Source organism: Coregonus clupeaformis, chromosome 10 (assembly GCF_020615455.1).
Source record: "Coregonus clupeaformis isolate EN_2021a chromosome 10, ASM2061545v1, whole genome shotgun sequence".
In the NCBI taxonomy this organism is placed as follows: Eukaryota; Metazoa; Chordata; class Actinopteri; order Salmoniformes; family Salmonidae; genus Coregonus; species Coregonus clupeaformis.
Window position 1 is genome coordinate 9,021,389 of NC_059201.1, and position 26,754 is coordinate 9,048,142.

At 40.0% G+C, this 26,754-nt stretch overlaps 2 protein-coding genes across 2 annotated transcripts; both read right to left on the minus strand.

Annotated features, from left to right (window-relative positions):
• Nucleotides 1–3,211: 3,211 nt before the first annotated feature.
• LOC121574903 (mitochondrial glutamate carrier 1) lies at nt 3,212–9,602 on the minus strand. The gene is made up of 10 exons (XM_041887570.2): nt 9,495–9,602; nt 7,954–8,086; nt 7,583–7,708; nt 6,604–6,659; nt 5,156–5,246; nt 4,884–5,002; nt 4,580–4,772; nt 4,290–4,444; nt 4,103–4,178; nt 3,212–3,961 (listed from the first exon to the last, which is right to left on the minus strand). Exons 2-10 carry the CDS (start codon nt 7,974–7,976, stop codon nt 3,802–3,804), a joined length of 999 nt encoding a protein of 332 aa, XP_041743504.1. The 5' UTR covers nt 7,977–8,086; nt 9,495–9,602; the 3' UTR covers nt 3,212–3,801.
• Nucleotides 9,603–16,894: 7,292 nt separating this feature from the next.
• LOC121575822 (thyrotropin subunit beta-like) lies at nt 16,895–26,200 on the minus strand. Its single transcript, XM_041889113.1, has 2 exons — nt 26,040–26,200; nt 16,895–17,177 (listed from the first exon to the last, which is right to left on the minus strand). Exons 1-2 carry the CDS (start codon nt 26,198–26,200, stop codon nt 16,895–16,897), a joined length of 444 nt encoding a protein of 147 aa, XP_041745047.1.
• Between the last annotated feature and the right edge of the window lie 554 nt (nt 26,201–26,754).

The following is a 26,754-nucleotide window of genomic DNA, read 5'->3' on the forward strand; positions in this document are numbered from 1 at the left end:
TTTGAATCATCTGTCCATAGAACGTTCTTCCAAGAGTCTTGATGAGCATCCAGGTGCTTTTTGGCAAACTTGAGTCAACTTTTTGGACTAGATGGGTCCCATTATGCCTGGTGAAAACCAAACACTGCATTCCACAGTAAGAACATCATACCAAAGGTCAAGCATGGTGGTGGGGGTCAGTTGTTTGTTCACCCGCAATTGATAATAACCCATCCGCAATCTCCCGACTATTTGTGATAATGGTCAAATCTGAGGCCCCACCCTAACCAGCAAATTTAGAAAATGCGCAGTTCTGTTTTTTTCTCTTGAACATTTATTTATTGAACAATTAGGTTTTCCATACAGTTAGGCCCTAAAGTTTAGGCTTACGCACTAATGCCAGATAAAAATGATGAAAAACCGGTAACACTTTACTTGACACCCAGCGTCATAACACATTATGAAACGGTCATAATAACCATGTCATAATATGTCATAACAGCTGACATAACTTGTCATGACACATATTTGAACCTTTTGTGACATATATTGCATTATTTTATGGCTGGTTATAACACCTACATAAGAGTGTCAAAACCCACAAAATCTACCACAGAAGGCAAAACATTCCATTACACCATAGCCTACTTGTCAACAGTATGTTTATGTTATATAACATTTTATGAAATTGACCATATTAAATTGTCATTGTAATTGCGCACACATTGCTGTCAAACATGCACCTACCCAAATGCTCTGTTGCTGATGACTGGAATGAATGCAGGAACAGATTTCAGGAGCAGGACAAGACACCCTCTTTTTGACTGATGACTGACATAAAGTCATGTACGTGATAGGCCTATCTGGCTCATATGACTAGGATGGTCATAATTCTTCTTGACAGTATCATAAAGTGTATTTTCTACAAGTTCTTTAAAATATGATGAAAAAAAACATGACTGTAAATAATTCATTACAACAACAAAGGACTTAAGAAACAAACTTTCAAAAGAAAGGAAACTTCTTGGCAGGGAAAGAACACATTTGAATAAGTGTGGGTTTTGACACTTCTGTAGGTGTCATTACCAGCCATAAAATAAGGCAGTATGGTGTTATGACCATATGTCCGCAGTTATGACATACACTACATGACCACAAGTATGTGGACACCTGCTCGTCCAACATCTCATTCCAAAATCATGGGCATTAATAGTTAACCCACTGTTCTCCAGGCGCCGATGACATGGATGTCGATTAAGGCCTTCCCCAAACTGTTCACACAAAGTTGGAAGCACAGAATTGTCTAGAATGTAATTGTATGCTGTAGCGTTAATATTTCCCTTCACTGGAACTAAGGGGCCAAGCCCGAACCATGAAAAACAGCCCCAGACCATTATTCCTCCTCCACCAAACTTTAGAGTTGGCACTGCATTGGTGCAGGTAGCGTTCTCCTGGCATCCGCCAAACCCAGATTCGTCCGTCGGACTGCCAGATGATTAATCAATCCGGAGAAAGTCCAATGGCTGCGAGCTTTACACCACTCCAGCCGACGCTTGGCATAGCGCATGGTGATCTTAGGCTTGTGTGCGGCTGCTCGGCTATGGAAACCCATTTCATGAAGCTCCCGACGAACAGTGCTGACGTTGCTTCCAGAGGCAGTTTGGAACTTGGTAGTGAGTGTTGCAACCGAGGAGACTATTTTTATGCGCTTCAGCACTCGGCCTTCCCGTTCGGTGAACTTGTGTGGCCTACCACTTCGAGGTTGAGCCGTTGTTGCTCCTAGACGTTTCCACTTCACAATAACAGCACTTACAGTTGACTGGGGCAGCTCTAGCAGGGCAGACATTTGACCAACTGACTTGTTGGAAAGGTGGCATCCTATGACGGTGCCACGTTGAAAGTCACTGAGCTCTTCAGTAAGGCCATTCTACTGCCAATGTTTGTCTATGGCGATTGCATGGCTGTGTGCTTGATTTTATACACCAGCAACAGTGTGGCCGAAATAGCCGAATCCACTAATTTGAAGGGGTGTCCACATACTTTTGTGCATATATAGTGTTATGACGCTGCATGCTAAGTAAAGTGTTAGTGAAAAAACTCAATGTAAACTATAGATATGACCGCACAAGAAGTATACATGTATTGATTTTTTTTAATTCATTGTTCTGTTTATTCAAACCGCCCTTCATCCACACATTTCATAACCCTAAACCTGCCCATCCCGTGGATATAACCGTCGGGACTGCAGGTTATGAGTCAACCCGGGCATCACTAAAACATATACAAAACAAAATTAGGACATACAACATACAAAGTGATGTAACAGTCATTTCCTCTGTTAGATGACCTGGTGCAGATAGTATCAGTGATGCTACTTGGCAGGCTCAGTCAGTCTCGATACGGTATCACTTACTTGGAGTGAGAAATGCCTATCCACTCGGTTAAGGCAAATACAAAACCAGTTGCGTTACATTTAGCGGCATGTCATTAATACAAAGAAACTAAAAGTGTTGAACTATTGTCTATAGCCTTGAAGTAACGTGGACCATACCAGAACACTTCACAACCCTACTGTATGAATTTTCATAAATATGCATAATATAAATACCATACGTAAAACTGTATGCACACATGACTAAGTCGCTTTGGATAAAAGCGTCTGCTAAATGGCATATTATTATAAAAACATAGAAAAAAGGTTAACAGTGCTAATAATTTAATATACTAAGATGTGAGTGTCTGTGGCAGCAAACTCTTAGGCGCTTGGTCCCTCTGTCTCAAACTAAACCTCAGTGAAATGTGAGTTGAGGTTTCTTTTTAAAAAAGGTTAAAAAGCTAATTCTATTGTATTTCTAGAGATGTTTCTTTGCCCTCAGTTGACCACAGTTAAATTAACAATTAAAATGTGTGAATCGGATTAATTGAAGGCTTGAAATCACATGACTGCAAATACATGACCAACGCTATGAAATACCTAAACCAGTGGAGGCTGACGGGAGCACGGCTCATAATAATGGCTGGAACGGAACATTTGGAATGGCATAAAACGCCTGGAAACCATGTTTGATGTAATGATACCATTCCACCGATTCCGCTCCAGCCATTACCACGAGCCCGTTCTCATTTTACATTTAAGTCATTTAGCAGACGCTCTTATCCAGAGCGACTTACAGTTAGTGAGTGCATACATTTTTCATAATGGCCCCCCATGGGAATCGAACCCACAACCCTGGCGTTGCAAGCGCCATGCTCTACCAACTGAGCTATAGGAGGCCTCCCCAATTAAGGTGCCACCAACCTCCTGTGACCTACACAAATCTTTACACCACACTATGGCATTCAACCAACAGCACAAAAGTAGAATTTTAAATTATCAAAAATATTTTTAGATAAACAATGAATAAAGAAAACAAAAAACTGTGAAAAATTCTTCAGTTGTGTTGAAGTGGCCCCTCACAGAGGGAGAGGAAACGGGGAAGACTCCCCGGCCAGCGCCACTGCTGCACTTCATGGTCCGCAGTTCAGCAAACTGACACCTTCAAGTGCAATCGTTGGTCACAGCCCATTAAATAAGCCAGGAAAACATTTGGAGGAAGTGCAGTACAGCCGTTAGACCATACAGGAAGTCAAGAACTACAGAATGGTTACATTTTTTCTCTTTTCTAGGTTCCAAAGCTCTGACAGACACCTCAACAGTCTTGGGTAGTTAATTTTTTCTGCACCATATACTTATTAAATATAGCTGCCAGTCTTTTGCTGAGATACTTCTTCATCCGACGTGTGAGAGAGTCCAATGCATAGCCAGGTAGTGTTGGTCTCATCTCATGCAGACAAGTAGTTGAAAGGTGACTGGTCCAGGATGAACTCTCCGATGCCAATAAAGTACATGACCTGTGCAATGCCGAAGAGAGGAGCGATGACCAGCGCCCTGCATCCTGCTCCCTTCAGAAAGGCAGAGGGACCCTCCTTACGCATGATCTTACTGCAGGGAGACCGAGAGGAAATAAACCATCAATGCTTGAATTTCAGGAAATTATGTAAATCAATTATTATAGACCTCACTGGTTGGAAAGTTGCAAAGAGACCAAAGTCAGGGAAAAGCATGATTAAAGAGTGACTGTACCTGACGCAGTCAACCACACCGTTGTAGCTCTCCTCGTTGGCCCCTTTGCTCAGAGATTGCAATCTCGTTTTGACAACTGAAATAAAGAGCGGGAACTTGTTAGAACAGGAAGTAGAGCAGTAAAAAATATATACATCCGCTAGCTTAATAAAAGTGGGTCACAAATGGAGACAGATTCCAGACTCACCATCACAAGGATTGACTGCCACAGCTGCAGTGGAGCCAGCCAGACAGCCAGAGAGGAAGGCCCAGTAGAAGGGTGCTGATTCATCTCGAGAGGGCTGGCCCAGCCGGTTAAGGTGGGCGAACAGTGGGAAGTAGACCATGGAGAAGGGAACATCTCTGAAATAGAAGACAAGTATTTTACTGGTTGGTAAATCTGTTTTCTAAAGCTATTCCTGTTTTTTCTAGCCCAGCAACCCCAATAAAAATGACTTTAGGCCTTTGACTTTATATGAATGTGTAAGAAGCCCTTACCTCATCAGGGTGGCCCCGAGGCCTTTGTAGAGGCCCTGGATGCCTTGTTTGTGCAGAAGCTCCCGGGCGATCTGGGTAGCAGACACCGCCCTGACTGCAGGGCTGGGCCCCACGTTGTAGGACCTGCTCAGCACTGTGTTGGTGGCAGCCAGCTTAGTGGGAGACATCGTGGCTGGCATTCTCTGCTGAGCCACTGGGAGGAAGAACAACAAAATACATGAATATATTTGCACAAATTGTATTTGCCACTGTAGGAATCACACGTAATATAACTTTCTTCAATCAATAATGTGTACTTGTTTACCTAGCCTTCCTGCGTCCTGAAGTTGAATCTTAAGCATTTCCATGGGAGTAGTAATGACAACCTGGCATATGCCTGCACCACAACCTGCCAGCATCTCCTTAAACACAGTCAAGCCCTTCCTGCAACAAGGAGTCAGAGGTTAGAAAGCATGCGTGGGATAGGATTGGTCTCTTCAATGACTAGTTGGACACTTCATTATATATCTATTAGCTACATCCATCTGTACTCTTAATCTACAGTCTTCAATGGCCGAAAAGTAAACAGTAATTTACCCATTTTTGCTAAGATGCTGGCGGAAGAAGTCATTTGCGGCTAGTTTGATGGCCTTCTCAGGGGTGACCAGGGTCAGATTCACAGCAGCACCTGAAGACAAAACAATTGACCTTTAGTCAAACCTTAAAAATCATATATCTAAAATGTTTTTACAAGAAAATGTTACAAACAAACACATTCCCAAAACATTCCCCACCATCATCAGTCCATTTAAGTATGCAATGCCATTGACTGTACAGTACTAGCTATCAATCTAACACACGCGTTTCAAAATGAAATAGACGAGAAGCGCTCAAGATGGCTGCTCTGGCACGATCATGGAGGGGGATTATTTCAAGCGTAAGTCAACCTAATGAGTTACATTAAAACATGAGAAACATGATGAGAAGCAAGCAGAACCGGAATGAGAAAAGAGATCAGAGAACACTAGAGAAGGGGATGCAGAGAAGACGGTAAATTCCAGGAGAAAATGAAAAAAAGTTACTACTGGAAGAAAGACCAACTTTTCTTTAGAAAACAATGTGGGAAGAAGACTTTACATTAAGATGTAGGCTAGCCGACATGCCAGTGGGAAATGGATAGATGAGAATGAAAGTCACCTTAGCCACTACTACGACATACATTTTCACAAGAACACTGTATGGCAACGGTCACAAGTGTTGGTGAAGAAACAGAAAGGGAGATGAGTCGACAGGAGAAAGAACAGGTTCACTGATATCAAGACATGAAGGAGCAAAATATTGAACAAATGGGAAATGTTTGCCTAGTTGATATAGAGCATTGTTGTAAGAACCATTAAATGATTTGCCTTCAGCGTGGCTGCGCCATATCGGCTAGCCGTTCAATATCCCAGGGTGACCCAAGCCTGTAATATGAAAAACAAGCATTCCTCACATAAATGGAGTCCCATAAAACGAGCTCCAACCTCCTCTCCACAATAGACACTAGGCTATGTACATCATAAATGTGTCAATGTGTTTCATACAGTATTTAGTTTCAGTACAGCTAAAGTAATGCATTTCACTGTGAACATTGCATCAATCATGTCATTAATTGAAAATTAGGCCATTCGCTTTTAAAAGGATTGATGGAGAATATTCCACCATTTGTCATTTATTCAAATCAAAATAAACGAGTACAAAGAAACAAGCCAATTTTTTATGATGCACATAAACATCACTACATCAGTACAATGCAGTGACAATCTATCAACTTTTGAGATCACATCAGAATATAATTTTTTCTATCAATAATGAGAAACTACTGCATTGATTGTGTTTGTACCGCAACTTGACTGCTTTCACTTTAAGCAAATAATTCAAACCAGATCAGGTATAGCTTAAAATAATGTTCTTGCAATCTGTCACAATTTCACTAATAACCCCCCTGTTGACTAGATATAGAACAAGTACTATAAAACTATGACTAAAAATGTAATGAGTCTTACCTCTATACATGCCAAAGTATCCTTCTGATCGAACAGTTTTTATGAGGCAGTCCATCCTAAGAGAGAAAACAAGTCAGAATGAGGGGAATGTATCAACTTCTATTAATCAATTAATGAACACTTGCCTTCATGACAAAAAGTTTAAAGAGACATCATTCAACAAATCATATGTAAATGCAAAGTACAGCTATTTCTACTCCTGTAGGTTGGGCTTTGACAGTAATGGAATTTTTGGTGAAGGTTATTTGTCAGCCAAATGACTGTAATCACCGCTGGATTCGTTACAATAGCAACAACAACAACGTTTCATCACGTTGTAAAGAGTCCATGTTATCGCGGAAGCTGACTCGACCGCAAGTGTCAATCTTTTTTAATGCCCAGCCGTCCCGTCTTCAGTCAGATGTCTGTTCCACAAATTCTAAAACTGCCTAGTTTTGCCTCCCCTCTGCTTATATAAACTGTTCGATGTAATCCAGGCTTACTTTAGTTTGCTGCTTTCAGGTAGTTTGTCGACTAGAATATGAAGTTGATTTCATTTTCATGACGGACTTAATCCACAATCGTCAGTTACACAATTATACAATTACCGCGCCAGCCCTACCCGTAGGTAAAACAGACAGTCAGAACTAAGGAACATCGAGGGGTTTAGGGTGGAGATGCCAGCTGAATGGGTGCACAGAGCAAAGGGAAATTTCCACTGCCCTCGCACATTCCTCAGGATTACTCAACGGGGAAGAATGGGACAATGACGGCAGTCTGTCGTCACGGACATGGGACTCAAAAGCCTGGCATGAGTCTATGCTTTCACAACAGCAGCCACATTCTCTGAAGTACATCTCAAGATATCCCATCCTATATTAGTGTCATTCCATGTCCTTTGTTGGGTTTTTAAAAACTGTCAAATAAACTGAACTATCAAGATTTAGCTATGCAACCACACAGCATGACATGAAAAGGGAGGACGGAGTGAAGGACTCACATGTTTTTGTAGATCTGCTGGCCTTGCCTCTGGTTCTGTAGCCTGGTCTTTACCAGGTCTATGGGAAACACACAGGTGACCCCCACAATGCCAGCAATACCACCATTGATCAGCTTGGCGGGAAGGCTGGAAAAAAAATCATACCGTTTGAAATGAGGTGGTACACACACACACACACACAACTTCAAGGCACTTGAAATAGATAAAACATAATGGATGCATGCCTTTATGAAAACTGTACTGAGGATACATTTTCCTGGGTTCCTAACACTAAACAAAAACAAAGCTACTATCTAGAAATTGCACATATTGAGTAAAAAAAAGTCAGAAAGAAGCTCAAGGCAGATGAGAGAAAGCCACAGTTACAGTACCTGATCTGCTGCTGGTGAGCCATGGTAACTTTCAGATAGATCGCAGATGTAGAAAGGAGCTGTGAGATCTTAGTTAGTCGTAAGTCGATCGTAGTGGTCAGTAGATCAGGTGCTGATTAGCTGCTGCTAGAGTCTGGAGAGGAAAAGCCATGGAGGTTATATATAGACAAGCCTGTCAGAGTCCTGAGCGTGAGAGTACACACACAAAATTAAACCTACTACACACAAAGCCTGTCCCATGCACATACAGTAACACCCCTTTTGGATAATCTCCACCCACTCACACCTCAAAGGATCACGAGGGTTTACAACCTGCCTCCTACTCATCAGTAAAATGGGCGTGTAGCTCAACACACGCTCAATAACCGGAGGTCTATATTTGGGCATCCGTTTGCATGGCTCTGAGGCATCAACGCCAGTATCTTTGGCTCAGTTGCTAACGTAAAAGACATTCCAGGTCAGGATGTGAACAAGATTCAACTCGAGTCTAACTTGTAATTTTCCTACACCCCAAACCGGTTGAATAATTAACGTTAGTTAGATAGCTATTTCACTTTTATTTAAAAGCTAGAATCTTTATTTGCTACATCAATTTTTGGACATACATATATATTACACACACACACACACACACATATTTCCCCATTGGTTCTTGAAGAATATTACTTATGAGCTTAGTTCAACTGTCATAACCCATCATAACCCAAAATATAAGTTTGTCTTACTCCAATGTTTGCAAAGAACTTAAATACTAACAATATTAGTTATAGCCTCAAAACATGGTTAAAACTAGATCTGATATAATGTATGGTCAGTCCTTGCACACCATACTAGATCATTTGGTAGAGCATGGCACTTGCAACAACAGGGTTGTGGGTTCGAGCTACACGCCCATTTTTATACCATTAGAACAAGTATAAATATGTATGTACTTACTACTGTAAATCGCTCTGGATTAGAGTGTTTGCTAAATGCCTAAAACGTCAAATGAGTGGTTAGTAGTTACATTTTTGCCAGCCCCATCCATTAGCTAACTTGCTATTTAACGAAAGAGGGGCGGGTAAACGCTTTGTTATTGTTTCAACTAAGGATTCTAGATTTAACAAATACCATTATATTATAATTTTCCCTAAGTAATCTTATTAAATAACAGCAACAATATGTTTCATTACGATTGCGCCTAATTTACTTAGCTAACTACCAAGGCTAGTTAGCTAACTAGCTTTTATTTATCCGGAAATGGCTAGCTAGGTAATTCAGTAACTTCCGTAACTATATAACGTTGCTGAAACATTATTAATCAAGTTCCTCTATATAAAAATATAAAAAACGGACTTAAAATTCGAATAGATAGTTTAATTGCACTATCTGAGCAAGCTAGTGTTAACTTGCTAACGTTACCTAACTTTAACTACCTAGCCGCGGCAGTTCCTCTTTCAATAATACATTATAAGAAATTAAGCAAAGATGACATAAAAAGTGTCAATCGAATTATGATACATTAGCTAATAGTTGTATTTGATAACGTAAAAGACACTCACCTGAAATAAATGTCAGATTGAGATATTTATTTCTAGTACGTAAAATTGTCGTATATCTGGTCACTAGTTGTAAAACTTGCTGAATGAGATACTGGAAAATTCCACTCGTTCAGTAAACGTGAAGGAGTGGTCAACTCTTCGAAACGAGAGTTTCAATTTATCCAATCGTGGTTCGTAGATTTACATATTGACCGTTTATTGGTCCTTTTATTTCGTTAGTCGTAAGAAGAGGCGGCGATTAAAGGCTGAAGTTGCCCCAGGGTGCCGATCTAAGGTCAGTTTGGAATTTTCGTGAAGATTTGAGAATGGTAACCTCAACAACATTCTTCATCCTAGATCAGTTTCTACTTACATCTTCGCAGAGCCAGAGAGTATAGGCACAGAGGGTTAGTTAAAAGTATCTTTCGTATAGGCAGCAGTGGAAAAGTACCCAATTGTCATACTTGAGTAAAAGTAAAGATACCTTAATAGAAAATAACTCACATAAAAGTGAAAGTCACCCAGAAAAAAAACGACTTCAGTAAAACTCTAAAAGTATTTGGTTTTAAATATACTTAAGTATCAAAAGTAAATGTAATTGCTAAAATATCCTTAAGTATCAAAAGTAAAAGTATACATTATTTCAAATTCCTTATATTAAGCAAACCAGAAGGTACAATTTTCTTGTTTTTTAAATTAATGGATAGCCAGGGGCACACTCCAACACTCAGACATAATTTACAAATGAAGCATGTATGTTTAGTGAGTCTGTCAGATCAGAGGCAGTAGGGTTGACCAGGGATGTTCCCTTGATAAAGGTACCGGAACGCCAAGTCTAGGTCCAAGAGGTTTCTAAACAGCTTCTACCCCCAAGCCATAAGACTCCTGAACATCTAATCAAATGGCTACCCAGACTATTTGCATTTTTCTTTTTAAAACAAGTCATAACCCAGTCCTTAAATCACAAAACAACATCACAATCTTTAAAACATTAACAGTGAATCCAATCTTTTAGTTAGCTTCACTGCTGTAAGTGAGATTCATTGCATGTTCTCTGAAATCCATATATGGAATGAATCTCAGGCAAGTCACATGAACATCCCATCAGGTTTACAGGTGTCTACATTATTAACATATCTAAACAATCAGTCATGGGTTTTAGTCATATGTTGCTTTAAACCAATGAGATGTCAAACAAGTTCGAAAAATGTTTTGTTTCTTTCTCCACAATAAAAACATGAAATTATGTCATATGAATGCACACACTACTGTAAGTCACAACTCGCTTTGGATAAATATGGCTGCTAAATGGCATATACACTGAGTGCACAAAACATTAAGAACACATTCCTAACATTGAGTTTGCCCTCAGAACAGCCTCAATTCGTCGGGGCATGGACTCTACAAGGTGTCGAAAGCATTCCACAGGGATACTGGCCCATGTTGACTCCAATGCTTCCCACAGTTGTGTCAAGTTGGCTGGTAGTGGATCCCTATTCCGAATAGCTTGTTCCATCTCATCCCACAGATGCTCATTTGGATTGAGATCTGGTGATTGGGCAGGCCACTGCAGTAAGCTGAATTCACTGTCATGTTTGTGAAACCATTCCTGGACAATCCTAGCATTGTGAAATGGAGCATTATCCTGTTGAAAAAATCAATTTGCAGATGGATACACTGCTGCCATGAAGGGATGCACCTGATTGGCAATGATGTTCAGATATCCTGTGGCATTCAAACGTTGCTCACTTTTATCAAGGGGCCCAATAGAGAGAAATAGTAATGGTGTCCTTTTGGAGGGACTAACTAACTCTGCCATGGTTCGTTGTATAAAGCCTGGCTTTCATGTAGGGTTTGAATGAATGGCGTTCTTATAGGGTTTTTGGATAAACACAGACAATAAGGTCTGTGGTAAACACAGGCTTAGGAGATCATATACAGTGCCTTCGGAAAGTATTCAGACCGCTTGACTTTTTCCACATTTTGTTAGGTTATTCTAAAATTGATTAAATAGTTTTTTTTCCCTCATCAATCTACACACAATACCCCATAATGACAAAGCAAAAACACGTTTTTTGAAAATATTGCTAATTTATCAAAAATAAAAACTGAAATATGACATTTACATAAGTATTCAGACCCTTTACTCAGTACTTTGTTGAAGCCCCTTTGGCAGAGACTACAGCCTTGAGTCTTCTTGGGTATGACGCTACAAGCTTTGCACACCTGTATGAAAAAAATAAATATGTATGCACTCACTAACTGTAAGTCGCTCTGGATAAGAGCGTCTGCTAAATGACTAAAATGTAAAATATGTATTTGGGGAGTTTCTCCCATTATTCTCTGCAGATCCTCTAAAAATCTGTCAGGATGGATGGGGAGCGTCGCTGCACAACTATTTTCAGGTCTCTCCAGAGATGTTCGATCAGGTTCAAGTCCAGGCTCTGGCTGGGCCACTTAAGGACATTCAGACACTTGTCCCGAAGCCACTCCTGCATTGTCTTGATTGTGTGTTTAGGGTCGTTATCCAGTTGGAAGGTGAACCTTCGCCCCAGTCTGAGGTCCTGAGCATTCTGGAGCAGGTTTTCGTCAAGGATCTCTCTGTACTTTGCTCCGTTCATCTTTCCCTCAATCCTGACTAGTCTCCCAGTCCCTCCCGCTGAAAAACATCCCCACAGCATGATGCTGCCGCCACCATGCTTCACCGTAGGGATGGTGCCAGAATTTCTCCAGATGTGACGCTTCATCAGACCGGAGAACCTTGTTTCTCATGGTCTGAGAGTCTTTAGGTGCCTTTTGGCAAACTCCAAGCGGGCTGTCATGTGCCTTTTACTGAGGAGTGGCTTCCGTCTGGCCACTCTACCATAAAGGCCTGATTGGTGGAGTGCTGCAGAGATGGTTGTAATTCTGGAAGGTTCTCCCATCTCCACAGATGAACTCTAGAGCTCTGTCAGAGTGACCATCGGGTTCTTGGTCACCTCCCTGACCAAGGCCCTTCTCCCCCGATTACTGTTTGGCCGGGCAGCCAGCTCTAGGAAGAGTCTTGGTGGTTCCAAACTTCTTCCATTTAAGAATGATGGAGGCCCCTGTGTTCTTGGGGACCTTCAATGCTGCAGAAAGTTTTTGGTACCCTTCCCCAGATCTGTGCCTCAACACAATCCTGTCTCGGAGCTCTACGAACAATTCCTTTGACATCATGGCTTGGTTTTTGCTCTGACATGCACTGTCAACTGTGGGACCTTATGTAGACAGGTGTGTGCCTTTCCAAATCATGTCCAATCAATTGAATTTACCACAGGTGGACTCCAATCAAGTTGTAGAAACATCTCAAGGATGATAAATGGAAACAGGATGCACCTGAGCTCAATTTCGAGTCTCATAGCAAAGGGTCTGAATACTTATGTAAATAAGGTATTTCAGTTTTTTATTTTTAATAAATTAGCACAAATTTCAAAAAACCTGTTTTCGCTTTGTCATTATGGGGTAGATTGCTGAGGAATTGTTTTAATTCAATCCATTTTAGAATAAGGCTGTAACGTAACTAAGTGTGGAAAAAGTCAAGGGGTCTGAATACTTTCCAAAGGCACTGTACGTTTTGTTCTATGAGATAATCTTCATCAGCTAACGTCACTTTTTGTGAATTTTGAAGAATTTATGTAATCAAAAAAAGCACATGAAGCACATAATGTGGCACAGTGGCATTGACAAACTTCCCAAAGGGAAAAGGGAAAGAAGCCTAAAGAGCGACCAGACCAGAGACGGAGTCATTGAACTTGTTGATATGGCCGCTCGTGTTCAGACAATTCATCCTCTGTTGTGATTGGTTTCCTCCCATTTGAAAAAGGGGAACACAACAAAAACAAAACTACAGAGATTTGTTTGAATGGAACTGTGAACGGTATGTGCCCTACATACAGTAGCTAACTCAATTCTGTCCAAAAGAATGCTGAGGGGGCAAATTCTATTTTGATGATTGCTTTATTCATTACGGTATCAGGGCTTTTCTCTTCAAAACACAGCTTGATCTGGTATGTCAGCTGGACAATTGACACCATTGTCATGTGTTTAGTCTGATTGTTTCAGAGTAAATTCAGGTCAACAGTATTTTATTCCATTTTAAACCAATTGCATTTAATATAAATGGAAAAGCAACACACTTATAATCACCTGTCTAATCTGATTTAATAGCCTTCATTGTAAAACACAGTAGAATGGTCACTGTGTGACTGCATACTGATATAAAAGTCAATCGGTCATCAATCTTAAATCAATAAGTCTTTCATGAGGTCAATTCTAGTTATGTAGTATTGACAAGGCAGTTTTAAGGTGGGGTGACAATATAACAATCATGTTTATTAGGGTGCTGAGTGAAATATGCAACTTTGTGGTGTTTAAATCATTTCTGATGAATGCTATCTGATATAGAATATCCATGTCATTTTCCATCTATTATAGTCCTGAGCGATCAACCAACTTTAAGGTTATTTTCGGTTTTTAAACAACTAATTGACCGACATCGCACAGTTTCTCAGGTGGGTCGCGACGCGTCAGAGTAAATGTATAAATATTTCATGAATTACTTGAATTTATTTGGCCAAGTGCAACCGCGCTCTCTGTTCAGTGAGCTCTCTGCTTAGCAGCGGTGCCTCTGCTCAGTTTGGCAGCTGCGCGAGGGGAGGGAGATGTGCGTGTGCCTCGTGGTTTACCGAATCTTGTTTCGGCCGTTTTCTTGAAGATCACTCCGCGACCCACACGCTACAGCGCTGTCGTTCAGCAGCAGATGATGTGATATCAGCCACTGACTTGTCATTCCCACTCGCAGTCACTCACCGCTGTCATCGAATTGACTCAAGCTAGCCACAAGTTCTGACTGAGCTCAATCGTCATGAAACGCAAATACAGCGATGAGTTTATCTCTCTCGGTTTCATACAAACTTTGAGAAATAACGAGGAGCGCCCACAATGTGTTTTGTGCGGGGAAGTGCCTAGTAATGAGTCTCTCAAAACGAACAAATTAAAACGATACGTCCTGACCAAACATCCACAGCATGACGGTTAACCCAGGGACTTCTTTCAGAACAGGGCAGAATGCTTCAGGAAAACAGTGCTTCGACACTGGAAGTGGAAGTCAGCTAGCAAGGCATTGTTATCATTTTATAACAGGTGATGATGACACTGTAAGCAGAAATAAGGGATTACTATCTCTCATAGTAGTCGATGTGAGTTTCTCTTTCAAACAATCCCATTGTACACAGCTAATAGCTAGCTAACGTTAACGTTAGCCAAAGCAAGCTAGCTAGCTTCTGATACTGCAACCCTAAGTAACAGTACAGATGAAAAATGATCAGGCCTACAGTACATTTTACTGTAGAAATTATTGTTGTTTATTCCAGTTCAGAATGGAAATGATTTATTGTATTATAACAGCAACAGTTCCAACCTAGACAGATATCTAAGAGTGTTTTTAATGGGGAACAATACATATGAATAGCTATTTATATGGGTATTTCATTGTTATTTGTTTTTGTCTATATTGCATTTGTTTTAGGCATAAGGGCAATGTAATGTACCCATATTTACATATAGTTGCATGTTTTTATAAGCTTGGGTCCCAGGAAAACACAGAATTTCTAATTTGGGTCCCAGGCTGAAAAAGTGTAAGAACCCCTGATATAGAGACCAGCTGTTGTTTCGCAAGGTATCTACTTGATAATACATTATCCAAGTTATTGATATTTGGTATTGGTATTCAGCAGTCATAAAATGATTCCTTATTTAGTTTGAAGAACTATAAAATAGTGATTTGGAATGAAATAATAAAGTATCAAATAAAACAAATGTAATATATACAACGAAAATATTTTATTAAAGTAAAGTAATGTGAATAAATCATGGGACTTTTATTAATTGTTTAATTCTGTGTTGTTAGCATTCAACCCACATAATGCACAATGCATTTAATGTAAAACTGTTTTTATGGAAACAGAAATCGAAAACATTGATACATTTTTTGATAGTCAAACCGAAACCGAACTGACCTCAAAAAGCACTAATCGCTCAGCACTACCATCTAAGCCTCCTTACCTCTCTCCCTGCCCCGTGGTTTCCCTCTGTGAGCCATCATCATATGATGACCCTGGTCACATTGACACAGACTGGATCACAACATAAGGTATGGAAAATTCATAATATCAGATTAAGCATAGATTGAGATAGAAGGGAGTCCAAATGACAGGCGTATAACACATGTCCCCCTCTGAGCTGGTGACTTATATATAGACCACCAGCTGTCTCCCCAAGTGTCCTTTGTGTATTTCCGATCACACATGCCCCCTGTGATACACTCCCACGAGACTAAAGTTATAACCAGGAGCACTTTGGATAAGAATGCCACAGAGGACAATTTATGAAATTCCATTCAATGATATGTGTTAGTAATGTCTGTTCATCGAATGCACTTGGTGAAATAAAACAGTAATTCACTATACTATTGCATATTCATTTTTAGACTAAACTACTACCACATTTTAGAATTTAGAATGTTTTTTTTATTTAATAGTACAGAGGCAAATATCTATGATTCTTTCGCACAGAAATAATTTAATATCAGATTATCAAGCCAACTGAGGGGAAGTCAGGGAGTCATTGTCAAGGTCTTGTTAGTCACTATGTTGTTGCCATCAGTGTGTCTGTGTTGTGTGTTGAGTGTGACAGCAAGGTGTTCCTACACAGGATGTGATTAATTAAGATTACTGACAACTATTTGCAGACTTCAGCTTTAATCTAATCACATTCATGGTATTGGTTCACCGTAATCAAAATAGCTCAGTTAGTCAATGGACAGGACAGACAGAGAAGGACAAACCCAGGAGGCAGACAAAAATACCAGGGTCAGCCTCCATTGCGGTAAACAAAAAAGCACATCCAGATACCAAACACAACAGCAACGATACATGTCACAATACATGGGATCCACAACCCTGTAGCTACAGATATGTATCCTTACTGTATCCACCACAAACACATAAACACAACGTTAAGCACAATTATGTTATGTTATGATAATGAGTAGGAGGCTATTCACCATAAACTTTATTTGAACTGATAATTCTCATTGCCTCCGCTGTTGGTAATATGGTCATTACAGCCAATCTACAGCTGCAGGATCTTAATTTGATCACTTTTGTTGCTGAGAATTTTTCCTGCACGGTGTATTTGAAGTTTAAAATGGCTTCTAAAGTTTGTAATTTCCACTTTAACATGTCAGACTTGATTTCCCCAAACAAAAAATGTATCAACCCCTATATTAACTATAATCCACATACTAATTAGCATTTCCTGTTGCTGCAGGATTATTTTCCTGCTGTAGCAAACTGGCTCAAATTAAGATCCTACATCTGTATCCACGGAAGGGAGATAATTTAGTTGGGGTGGATGTAGTTGTGCAGGCCAGGGTATGGGTAGATGTGTCTGAGTGGCTTGGTACACCTGGAGCTGTCTCCACTGCTGACCCTGTGGGCACACTCATCACTGTCTGTGTTGCAGGTGCCACAGTGGCAGCTGAGGGCTACGGGGTAGGTGAAGAGAGGGTTGGCATGGAGTGGGCAACCAGGCAGTATGACTGTACGGTACCCCACCTGGTCATAGGTACAGCCTCTCTGGATCAGGAAACGTGGTCCGGCCAGCTCCTTCATATTACTGTCCTGGTTATCACACACAGACACACATGCTAAACATACAGACATTACATGCATGCAATGTAGGTCAAATATGCCTCACGGTCAGCCTGCCAATTGGAATTTTACATAGTTCAAGTTTCAATACATACACTACCGGTCAAGTTTTAGAACACCTACTCATTCAAGGGTTTTTCTTTATTTTTACTATTTTTACTATTTTCTTTACATTGTAGAATAGTAGGGAAGACATCAAAACTATGAAATAACACATATGGATTCATGTAGTAACCAAAAAAGTGTTAAACAAATCAAAATATATTTTATATTTGAAATTCTTCAAATAGCCACCTTGATGACAGCTTTGCACACTTGGCATTCTCTCAACCAGCTTCACCTGGAATGCTTTTCAAACAGTCTTGAAGGAGTTCCCACATATGCTGAGCACTTGTTGGCTGCTTTTGGTTCACTCTGCGGTCCGACTCATCCTAAACCATCTCAATTTGGTTGAGGTCGGGGGATTGTGGAGGCCAGGTCATCTGATGCAGCACTCCATCACTCTCCTTCTTGGTAAAATAGCTCTTACACGGCCTGGAGGTGTGTTGGGTCATTGTCCTGTTGAAAAACAAATGATAGTCCCACTAAGCCCAAACCAGATGGGATGGCGTATCGCTGCAGAATGCTGTGGTAGCCATGCTGGTAAAGTGTGCCTTGAATTCTAAATAAATCACAGACAGTGTCACCAGCAAAGCACCCCTGCACCATAACACCTCCTCCTCCATGCTTTACGGTGGGAAAGACACATGCGGAGATCATCCGTTCACCCACACTGCATCTCACAAAGACACGGCGGTTGGAACAAAAAATCTCCAATTTGGACTCCAGACCAAAGGACACATTTCCACCGGTCTAATGTCTATTGCTCATGTTTCGTGGCCCAAGCAAGTCTCTTCTTCTTATTGGTGTCCTTTAGTAGTGGTTTCTTTGCTGCAATTCGACCATGAAGGCCTGATTCACGCAGTCTCCTCTGAACAGTTGATGTTGAGATGTGTCTGTTACTTGAACTCTGTGAAGCATTTATTTGGGCTGCAATTTCTGAGGCTGGTAACTCTAATGAACATATCCTCTGCAGCAGAGGTAACTCTGGGTCTTCCATTCCTGTGGTGGTCCTCATAGCGCTTGATGGTTTTTGCGACTGCACTTGATGGAACTTTCAAAGTTCTTGAAATGTTTCGTATTGACTGACCTTCATGTCTTAACGTAATGATGGACTGTCATTTCTCTTTGCTTATTTGAGCTGTTCTTGCCATAATATGGACTTGGTCTTTTACCAAATTGGGCTATCTTCTGTATACAAACCCTACCTTGTCACAACACAACTGATTGGCTGAAATGCATTAAGAAGAAAATAAATTCCACAAATTAACTTTTAAGAAAGCACACCTGTTAATTTAAATGAATTCCAGGTGACTACCTCATGAAGCTGGTTGAGAGAATGCCAAGAGTGTGCAAAGCTGTCATCAAGGCAAAGGGTGGTGTGGTGTATTAACATTATGACTGTTTTAGAGGAACAGAAGAGGGAATGTTTATGATCTTATTTCAAATGTAGCGTTTGGAGGGTGACGCCCCAGGGGAGACTGGTGATTGGCCAGAAGAGGGAGCATCTTTTTGCATTGTTTATAAATAGGGGGCTAGACTACAGAAAGGGCAGAGCAGCCATTCTGAGGCGTCGCTCTCCGGGTGTCATGTCACCTGTCACTTATGCTAAAGCTTGTGATCTGAATAAACCTTATGATCAACTTTCAGTATGAGCGGACTCCTTTGTTCATCAGCAATAATTGTCACCACTCATCCGATACGACAAATGGCGCCCAACGTGGGGCTGGTCTGCAGTTCTCCTTTGTTCATTTGTAGCCGCCAAGCTAACTCAAGCTAACTCGGTCTGAAGTCATGACCAGGCAAGGGTGAGTTTTTTCCTCACAAGCTTTGTGAGATTGTTAGTTTTGGTACTGCTTGTGTACACTGGAGAGGTGTACCATACGACCGTGCCTCGTGGAGTTATTGCTGATTACTGGGGGTCTGGCTAATCATTATCAATTGTTGCACTGGTAGACAGGGCAACAAGGGGGAGGGTAGGCTTGGAATTTTAGAGCAATCGATGGTAGAGATATTAACGGCAGATATTGGCAGAATGAAGTCAGGAATACGTATGCATATTTAGGGCACCGTGGGATAACCTCTCTATGATTATCCAGAACTTACGGCAGCATAAAGTTAGGCGGAGATATGGATAATGATGGATAATGATTTGGCCACGGTGCAGGTTACTTAGGGCTGGGTAGGCCGCAGTTAGCTAAAGGCTAAGGCTAATGTTAATGCTAAATGCTAATTGTGTTGTGTGCTACATGCTAACGTATCCTTAGAGACCCCATTGCGATGGATTAAAGTCTCTTAAAATATGTCTGTGTGTGTGGAAGTCAAAGTTCTACGCAAATGTGAGCTCTGTTATGTGTAATTGTGTGAGTATAAGGTATAAAATAGTGAAGCTGTAGCGTAATGCTATCGTTCTATGGTGTGGTAAGCATGGGGTTAAGTGGATGTGCGCATGCGCTTGATTTTACGGGGCTAAAACTACGACATGCGGTTATGTGCTAAGACTACAAAACTGCATTGTGGGTAAAGGTCATAGGTCCCATCTGGGGTTACCCTGCAGGGAGACGGAGAAACACAAAGATGAGAGATTTTAACACGAATCTTATAGTTTTAAAGTGGCTGCTGTTTGAACATGAAACTATTTGTTGAGATGTAGTGAATTTATAAATTAGATATATGGTAACGGATTATAATAAATTGAATTAAATAATTAAAAGACGATTAAAATTAAATAAAATGTTTTTGAGCGATCTATTTAGTTCTGAGTTTAGTCTTAGAGTGAATAATGGGTGAACGAAGGAATGTTGAATATGGTTGGAAATACTCAGTGATTGCATTAACTACTAAAGTCTTTTTCTGTGTATGTTCTTCTGTCATATGAGAGGAGCAATAGGACTAGACGACAGACGAGAGAGAGAGGAGATACAGGAAGTGCTGACGTGACATCACTTGACGCGGCAGAGGATCGGATCAGATATCAGGCTAGTTCACAAAATCATCCCTTACAAGATATGTGATGTTATGACAATTTTACATAGGCTTGGCAAATACTATTTCATTAAAAATTGCATTTTGGAGGCTCTGTGCATCACTGGGGTTTGATTGGAATTGTGTTGGGAATCAAGGACTGACATTATTCTGTGAATTTAAGATAATTAGGTGTTTATAGAGCAAGGGGTTTATGGGAAGTGTAGTGTTGTAGGGTTACAGGCTTTGTTTATGGGTATTTTAGTCTGAAGTTCACTACTTGCATTTGATGGGTTGTGGTAAGATAGCCAACACTAATTGATAAATTGGTGATATAGGAATAAAAATTGGTTTTAATTTTTCATGATTTTTAATTGATTTATTAAAAAAAATTTTTTTGGAGTTGTTAGGTTTATAAAAATAATTACAGGGGGGAAGCCATAGGCTATACAGTCTAAAATAAGATAATTCATAATAAAGGAATATAAAAGAGTAGTTACAATGGGGAGAAAGGACAGCAAGGCTATATGAAGGTGATTACACCGATTGATATAGTACAAAATAGTGACCCTTTAACTAAAGGATTGCGAGGTTATCCGGCAAGTGAAACAAAAGTTGCCCTTCATTCTCAAACAAAAACTGATAAAAGATTCCAGCGATAACATAAACAAAGCTATAGAGATAAGGCTAAGGGAGTAGAGTTTAGGGATGTTTATTCTCAGCTTCCAGTGATCATCCAGGAGGGTGATTATTGCATCAGAGACGGAGATGAACGAATAATAGATAGAGGACAAGCAGAAACGACGATCACAGAAGAAAAGTAAGAAGATGATGGAAGATGATATTTTGAGGACAGAACTTAGAATATAAGCTTTTGAAGAATACTGATATGTCAACAGCAAGAAAGAACAGGACGAAGAAACTCTGAGAAAACTCAATCATACAACTGGTGGAGAAGAGAAGCTTTGGTTATGAAGAATCAGAGTGAACCAAATCAACAATCACTGTTACAGCTTCAACTGAACAATATCAAATGCAATTGTACCAGCCAAGGGGGGTACCAAATGTTCCATATCCACAGCCAGTTTCTGGACAGACACAGAATTGGAGAGGAAGAGGACGAGAAGGCTTAGAAGGAGGAGGAAGATTTCAGCTACACTTCCAGCAACTTTCAGAAGACTGTTATAATGATGGACAGGTTGGTTACTTTACCTGTGAGTGCAACAAGTCAGGAGGAAAAAACAGAGAACATTTTTAAGGAAGATACAGGGGCAATTCAAGATCACCTGTTCTCCAGGTGAACCCTAAAGATTCTAGAGTGCCTAGAAGATCCGGAAGGGGGGTGCCAGTTCATAGCACCGATTAGAGAAGAAGAGAAAATAGCTAACAATTGAAGTAAAACCAGAGGACTATGAGAAATAATGGTGAATAGTGGAAAAACTTATCTGTGTTCAGCCTAAAGAGGTTAAACATCTCACTATGTAAAATTGACTAATTAGGATAGGGATTGGAGGTAGTAAAACAGTTAATTACTCTTAGGGAACCAATTGATCTCTGCTATAGAACTCAAAGAGAAATCAAAATAGACATACTAATATTAGAAGATACTGTTATTGCATTGTTGGGAAGAGATGCATTGTTTAAATTGAACTGTACAATAGGATGTACACTAAACGGCTGTCTGGTAGAAGATTTTAAAAAGTAGGTTTTTGGGAATCATATTGGCTTAAAAAGATAATATCATAGGAAGGATGATAATCTATTGTTCTGTCTATTAGACAATCTGTCTGAAAAGTTAAAAGGGGTGACTGTTATTCTGGGTTACATTCTTACACCAAGAGATTTCAGGCTAGGCTAAAAGGGTTTAGTCGTTTTGCCAAGTCTGTGTGTAAAAAAAAAAGTCAGAAACAGGTGGGGACTTATGAGAGAAAAGATTAGATTAAAAAAGTTAGGAGAACTAGGTTGAAGGAACTCTAAGACAGTAAGCTAAGTTTCAAAGTTAGTAGTAAGAGAGAGAGAACAGTGGTGAAGGACATCTTAGAGTAGGGAGATCAAGGTAATTATAGGTGTATTTTTATAATCAAAAGTTTGAAAGTCAGGGATTAGAGATAGGACTGATAGTTGGGAAAAAGTGACACTAGTGGTGATAGATGGAAGTACAAGCAAAGACAACTTTTAAAGGGAGTTCAGGAGGAGTAGATTACAGTAGCCACTCCAACAGTAGATAATACACAGAGGATATTGGTAACTGTGCCACTAGAAATAATTAAGGTTAATACATACTTTAATGGTAACTTTGGAAGGGATTAATGATACGATGGCAATAAGCAAATGTAGGAAGTATGACACCGACAACAACTTTTCTGAAATTAAAGGGGGTAGCAAGACGAATAGGGTTAAAATAGGAGAACAGATAGTAGTAGAGAGAATATAGATTCATCATGGAGGTACAGGATGAGGTCTTTGATTTTAATGTAGGGAGGAGAAAAACTAAATGCATGTAGTTTGATTCTTCTGTTGTGAAAATTAGGGATAGATGGGCAGGTTCCAGCAGCTCATTCTGTAATATCAGTGAGGAATCTTGAGGGTCCATGTCTGGTGAGAATTCCAGAACCAAACATGTTAGAGACGGTCGTTCGACCTCTATCAAGTATGTGTCAATCTTATGCTTTGTCATGACTGTGGTAGCAACAACAATCAGTAACAGATAAAATAATGTCGTTGTCAAAACATTTGTTTAAGCCTAGGGGTTAGGTGTTATTGGGTTAAGTGAATTAACTTGGGTGCATTTGTTAGATGGAAAGTAAAATCAGGTAACAGCGTAACTGAAGTATTGGAGGTGAAACCAGTGAGGGCTAAAAGTTGTTTGTTCTAATAAAACATATGATATAAGGGGTATGTTTATGGGAATATCAGATTGTGATGGTTATATGATAACTTTGGGTTTGCATGACCTTAAGGGTAGTAATGACAAATATAATGTAACTTTTTATGTACCAGGTAGTAAGAAAAGCAGGACTTTGATGGTTAAAATATTAGCTTTTGCCTGACAATGTGACTATGGGGAATTTTAGAGATTTGGAGGGTTTGTGGTGATAAAGCGTATATATTCTTACCCTATGGATAGACAGGATGTTGTTACATGTCAACGTTGAAGCTTCCATATGAGGTTTCTACCATTATAAGTGGGGTAGCACCGGACACAGGAATCTGAAGCTAGGTTTGAAATTGGATGAAAAGAGACATGGCTACATGTCATAGTCTTCAAGCCTATCATTGAAGTATAAATCTAAGGGAGAAGGGGGGACTTTTTCCATGGTATGGTGTAACATTTGGGAAGATCATATTGATAATATTAGGTATACTTTGACTCCAGATAGTTCCGATAATATCACGAGTGTTATAGATGTGTTGAAGAATATAAGGGATGCGTTTGGGAGATCTGAGAAGACTTGGTTGCAAGATCAGTTAGGCCAGTAGGGGCAGTGATGGGTTACATTTTAATGGCAGCTTTGATAACACTGTGTGATGTTTCTAATATGTTACTGACCTTTGAGAAAGCTATGATATTGAGATAGGTTGGAGAGTGATGCCTGGAGACAACACTCAGATGCCGGTGTTGACTGTTCCTGATCTGGATGAAGATGAACAAGTGGAACTGAATGGATAAATATCATTCTTTTTGATATTTTGATCATTTTTCAACAAAAAAAATAATAATAATTTTTTTCCAATATTAGTGTGATTTGTAGTATGATTTATGAATCAAAGGGGGGAATGGGTTTATGTGATTCATACATCATTTATATATCATTTCTATATTCTTAGTTGATATTGATGGTCAATTTGAAAGTGTTGTTTTGCAAAGGATACTGTTTGGTTTTTCCTTTTCTTCCAGAAGCATTTGGGGGAACATATGGAGATTGACATACTCAAACAGGGACAATATGAAGGGACAATATGACTGGAGGAGATGAAACAAGGAGGGTGTGGCCGATTCCATCATCAACAAATCCATTGGAAGTCGAGACTACGGGGAGATGAAGTGTAGTGGACTACATTCCAGTGTCTGCAATGAAATATAGACATGTGTAATACATAATTTGTGTCATATTCTTAGGTATTAATTTTTGTAGAATGATGTTTGATGTTATTGGATACATGTGAGGATCTTAGATGTTTTTGTTTATTTCGGTGATGCTTAGGGACAGAGAAAGTCTAGGCAGGGAGAGGTTCACTGTAGGGTCCAATGGGTTGACCAGCCTTACAAGTGGATGTTTTTGGATAGGATTTTGTTTGCAGGGGCTTACATGTGTATTTAATTGCATCATAGTTTCAAATGCATTTACATGGGTTATGAGTTTATCTGGAGTACCGAAGGTGGTTGCCTGGGGCAGAGGGACCGTGAGAGAATTTTACTGTCTTGATTGATGGATGGAAGGTTGCCGGACAGTTTTTCGCTCTTACACTCCATAAAGATTTGTTCATATGTCATAGTAATGTATTCACACTTCATAAACAGTTGTTCATATTTCATAGAAAGGTATTTACACTCTAGAGGAGAATGTTTTTGGTTTAAGGTTAAAGATACTCAATAAGATAAATTGTTACTGGTCATAATCCTGTTTGTTTTCGAGACTTTTAATTTGTCTCGAAGGGGGGAATATGTGGTGTATTAACATTATGACTGTTTTAGAGGAACAGAAGAGGGAATGTTTATGATCTTATTTCAAATGTAGCGTTTGGAGGGTGACGCCCCAGGGGAGACTGGTGATTGGCCAGAAGAGGGAGCATCTTTTTGCATTGTTTATAAATAGGGGGCTAGACTACAGAAAGGGCAGAGCAGCCATTCTGAGGCGTCGCTCTCCGGGTGTCATGTCACCTGTCACTTATGCTAAAGCTTGTGATCTGAATAAACCTTATGATCAACTTTCAGTATGAGCGGACTCCTTTGTTCATCAGCAATAATTGTCACCACTCATCCGATACGACAGTGGCTATTTGAAGAATTTGTTTAAAACTTTTTTGGTTACTACATGAGTCCATATGTGTTATTTCATAGTTTGGATGTCTTCACTATTATTCTACAATGTAGGAAATAGTAAAAATAAAGAAAAACCCTTGAATGAGTAGGTGTTCTAAAGGTTTTGACCGGTAGTGTATATTTTATAATCTCTTCTCCAATGCAAAACATATAATTCATACATGGTATGTTGTAAAATTGACCTTGTGTGACGCGTACTCAGTATACGAAGAGGCAGGACTCAGATGCAGGAATTAACAAGGTCAAGGTTTACTCAACAATGAGCAAGAGAAATAACAAAGAATAGAGTAAATGACACAAAGCTTAACAATCACACACAACATCATCCAGAACAGTCCAGGGCTAAATAGGGGTGGTGATGAGATGATGAGATGATGAGGTGCAGGTGCGCTGGAGGTGATTAAGGTGCGTTGGGTTTCCATTCCAGTGTTGCCAAGGTGGTGCGCTCAGAACGGTGGCTCAGTAGACCGGCGAATCAGAGCACCGGAGGGGAGCAACGGGAGGAGACGTGACACCTTGTATGTAACTACTAGTGTCCTGCTATTATGGCCAGGTCTGTCTTGTAAAAGAGTATGCTAAATCTCAATGAGACTACGCTGATAAAATAAAGGTAAAACAAAACATGTTTTTGTGGGAGGATAAACGTTTATAACTCAGTGAATTTTACAGATCCACTTTTTTTGGGGAAAACTTAGAATGTCAAGTTCAGCTTGTAGCCTGCTTATCCTTGAGTAGCAGAAACCCATGCAAATGGTAGTATTGATGGCCATGCAGAAGTCACATTCATGTCTCTCCTCATACAGAGTGTAGTCCGTGGGCACACACATGGGGACAGCTTGGCTGAACAGCAGGCAAAGGAGACCACAAATGGCCACAGGCGATTCCATTTGACAAGCAGCGACAACTTTCCGTCACACAATCAAGAACCTGCGTGGAATTAAAGTAAATGGCAAGAAGAAAATATGAACAAATCTATAGTTTTATAGTTGGAAATATGAACAAATATATATATAGTTAGTAAATCTATCAAATCAATAGAGGTTTGTACATTTGATAAGCCATTTAAATGAAATAAAACTTGTTCCTGCAGCAAGGCTGCACCAATAGCAGGACAAAAGTAGCAGATCAGCTCTGCTCACTCACCTGGTAGAGCTGGGCACCTGCAGGCCTGATGATGCTGTCTGATGATGCTGCCTGATGATGCTGGCTGATGATGCTGTCTGATGCTGCCTGATGGTCTTTATACAGGCATTCTAATCCACCGTGATCCTACTGGACCATTATCTCTATCTCTGACAGAGTGGAATCAGGAGTCTCCAGGTCCATTATCAGGATGACATGCATAAGGACATTTTCATTTACATTTTTGTCATTTAGCAGACGTTCTTATCCAGAGCGACTTACAGTTACATTCATCTTAAGATAGCTAGGTGGGACAACC

Coding starts and splice junctions, on each gene's coding strand:
- LOC121574903 (XM_041887570.2), bottom strand. CDS start 7,976: ATGGCTCACCAGCAGCAGATCAG. Junction 4,773..4,883: donor TCAGGACGCAGGAAGGCTAG/GTAAACAAGTAC, acceptor TCTTCCTCCCAG/TGGCTCAGCAGAGAATGCCA. Junction 4,445..4,579: donor CTCGGGGCCACCCTGATGAG/GTAAGGGCTTCT, acceptor CTTCTATTTCAG/AGATGTTCCCTTCTCCATGG.
- LOC121575822 (XM_041889113.1), bottom strand. CDS start 26,200: ATGGAATCGCCTGTGGCCATTTGTGGTCTCCTTTGCCTGCTGTTCAGC. Junction 17,178..26,039: donor ATGGGTTTCTGCTACTCAAG/GATAAGCAGGCT, acceptor GTGTGATAACCA/GGACAGTAATATGAAGGAGC.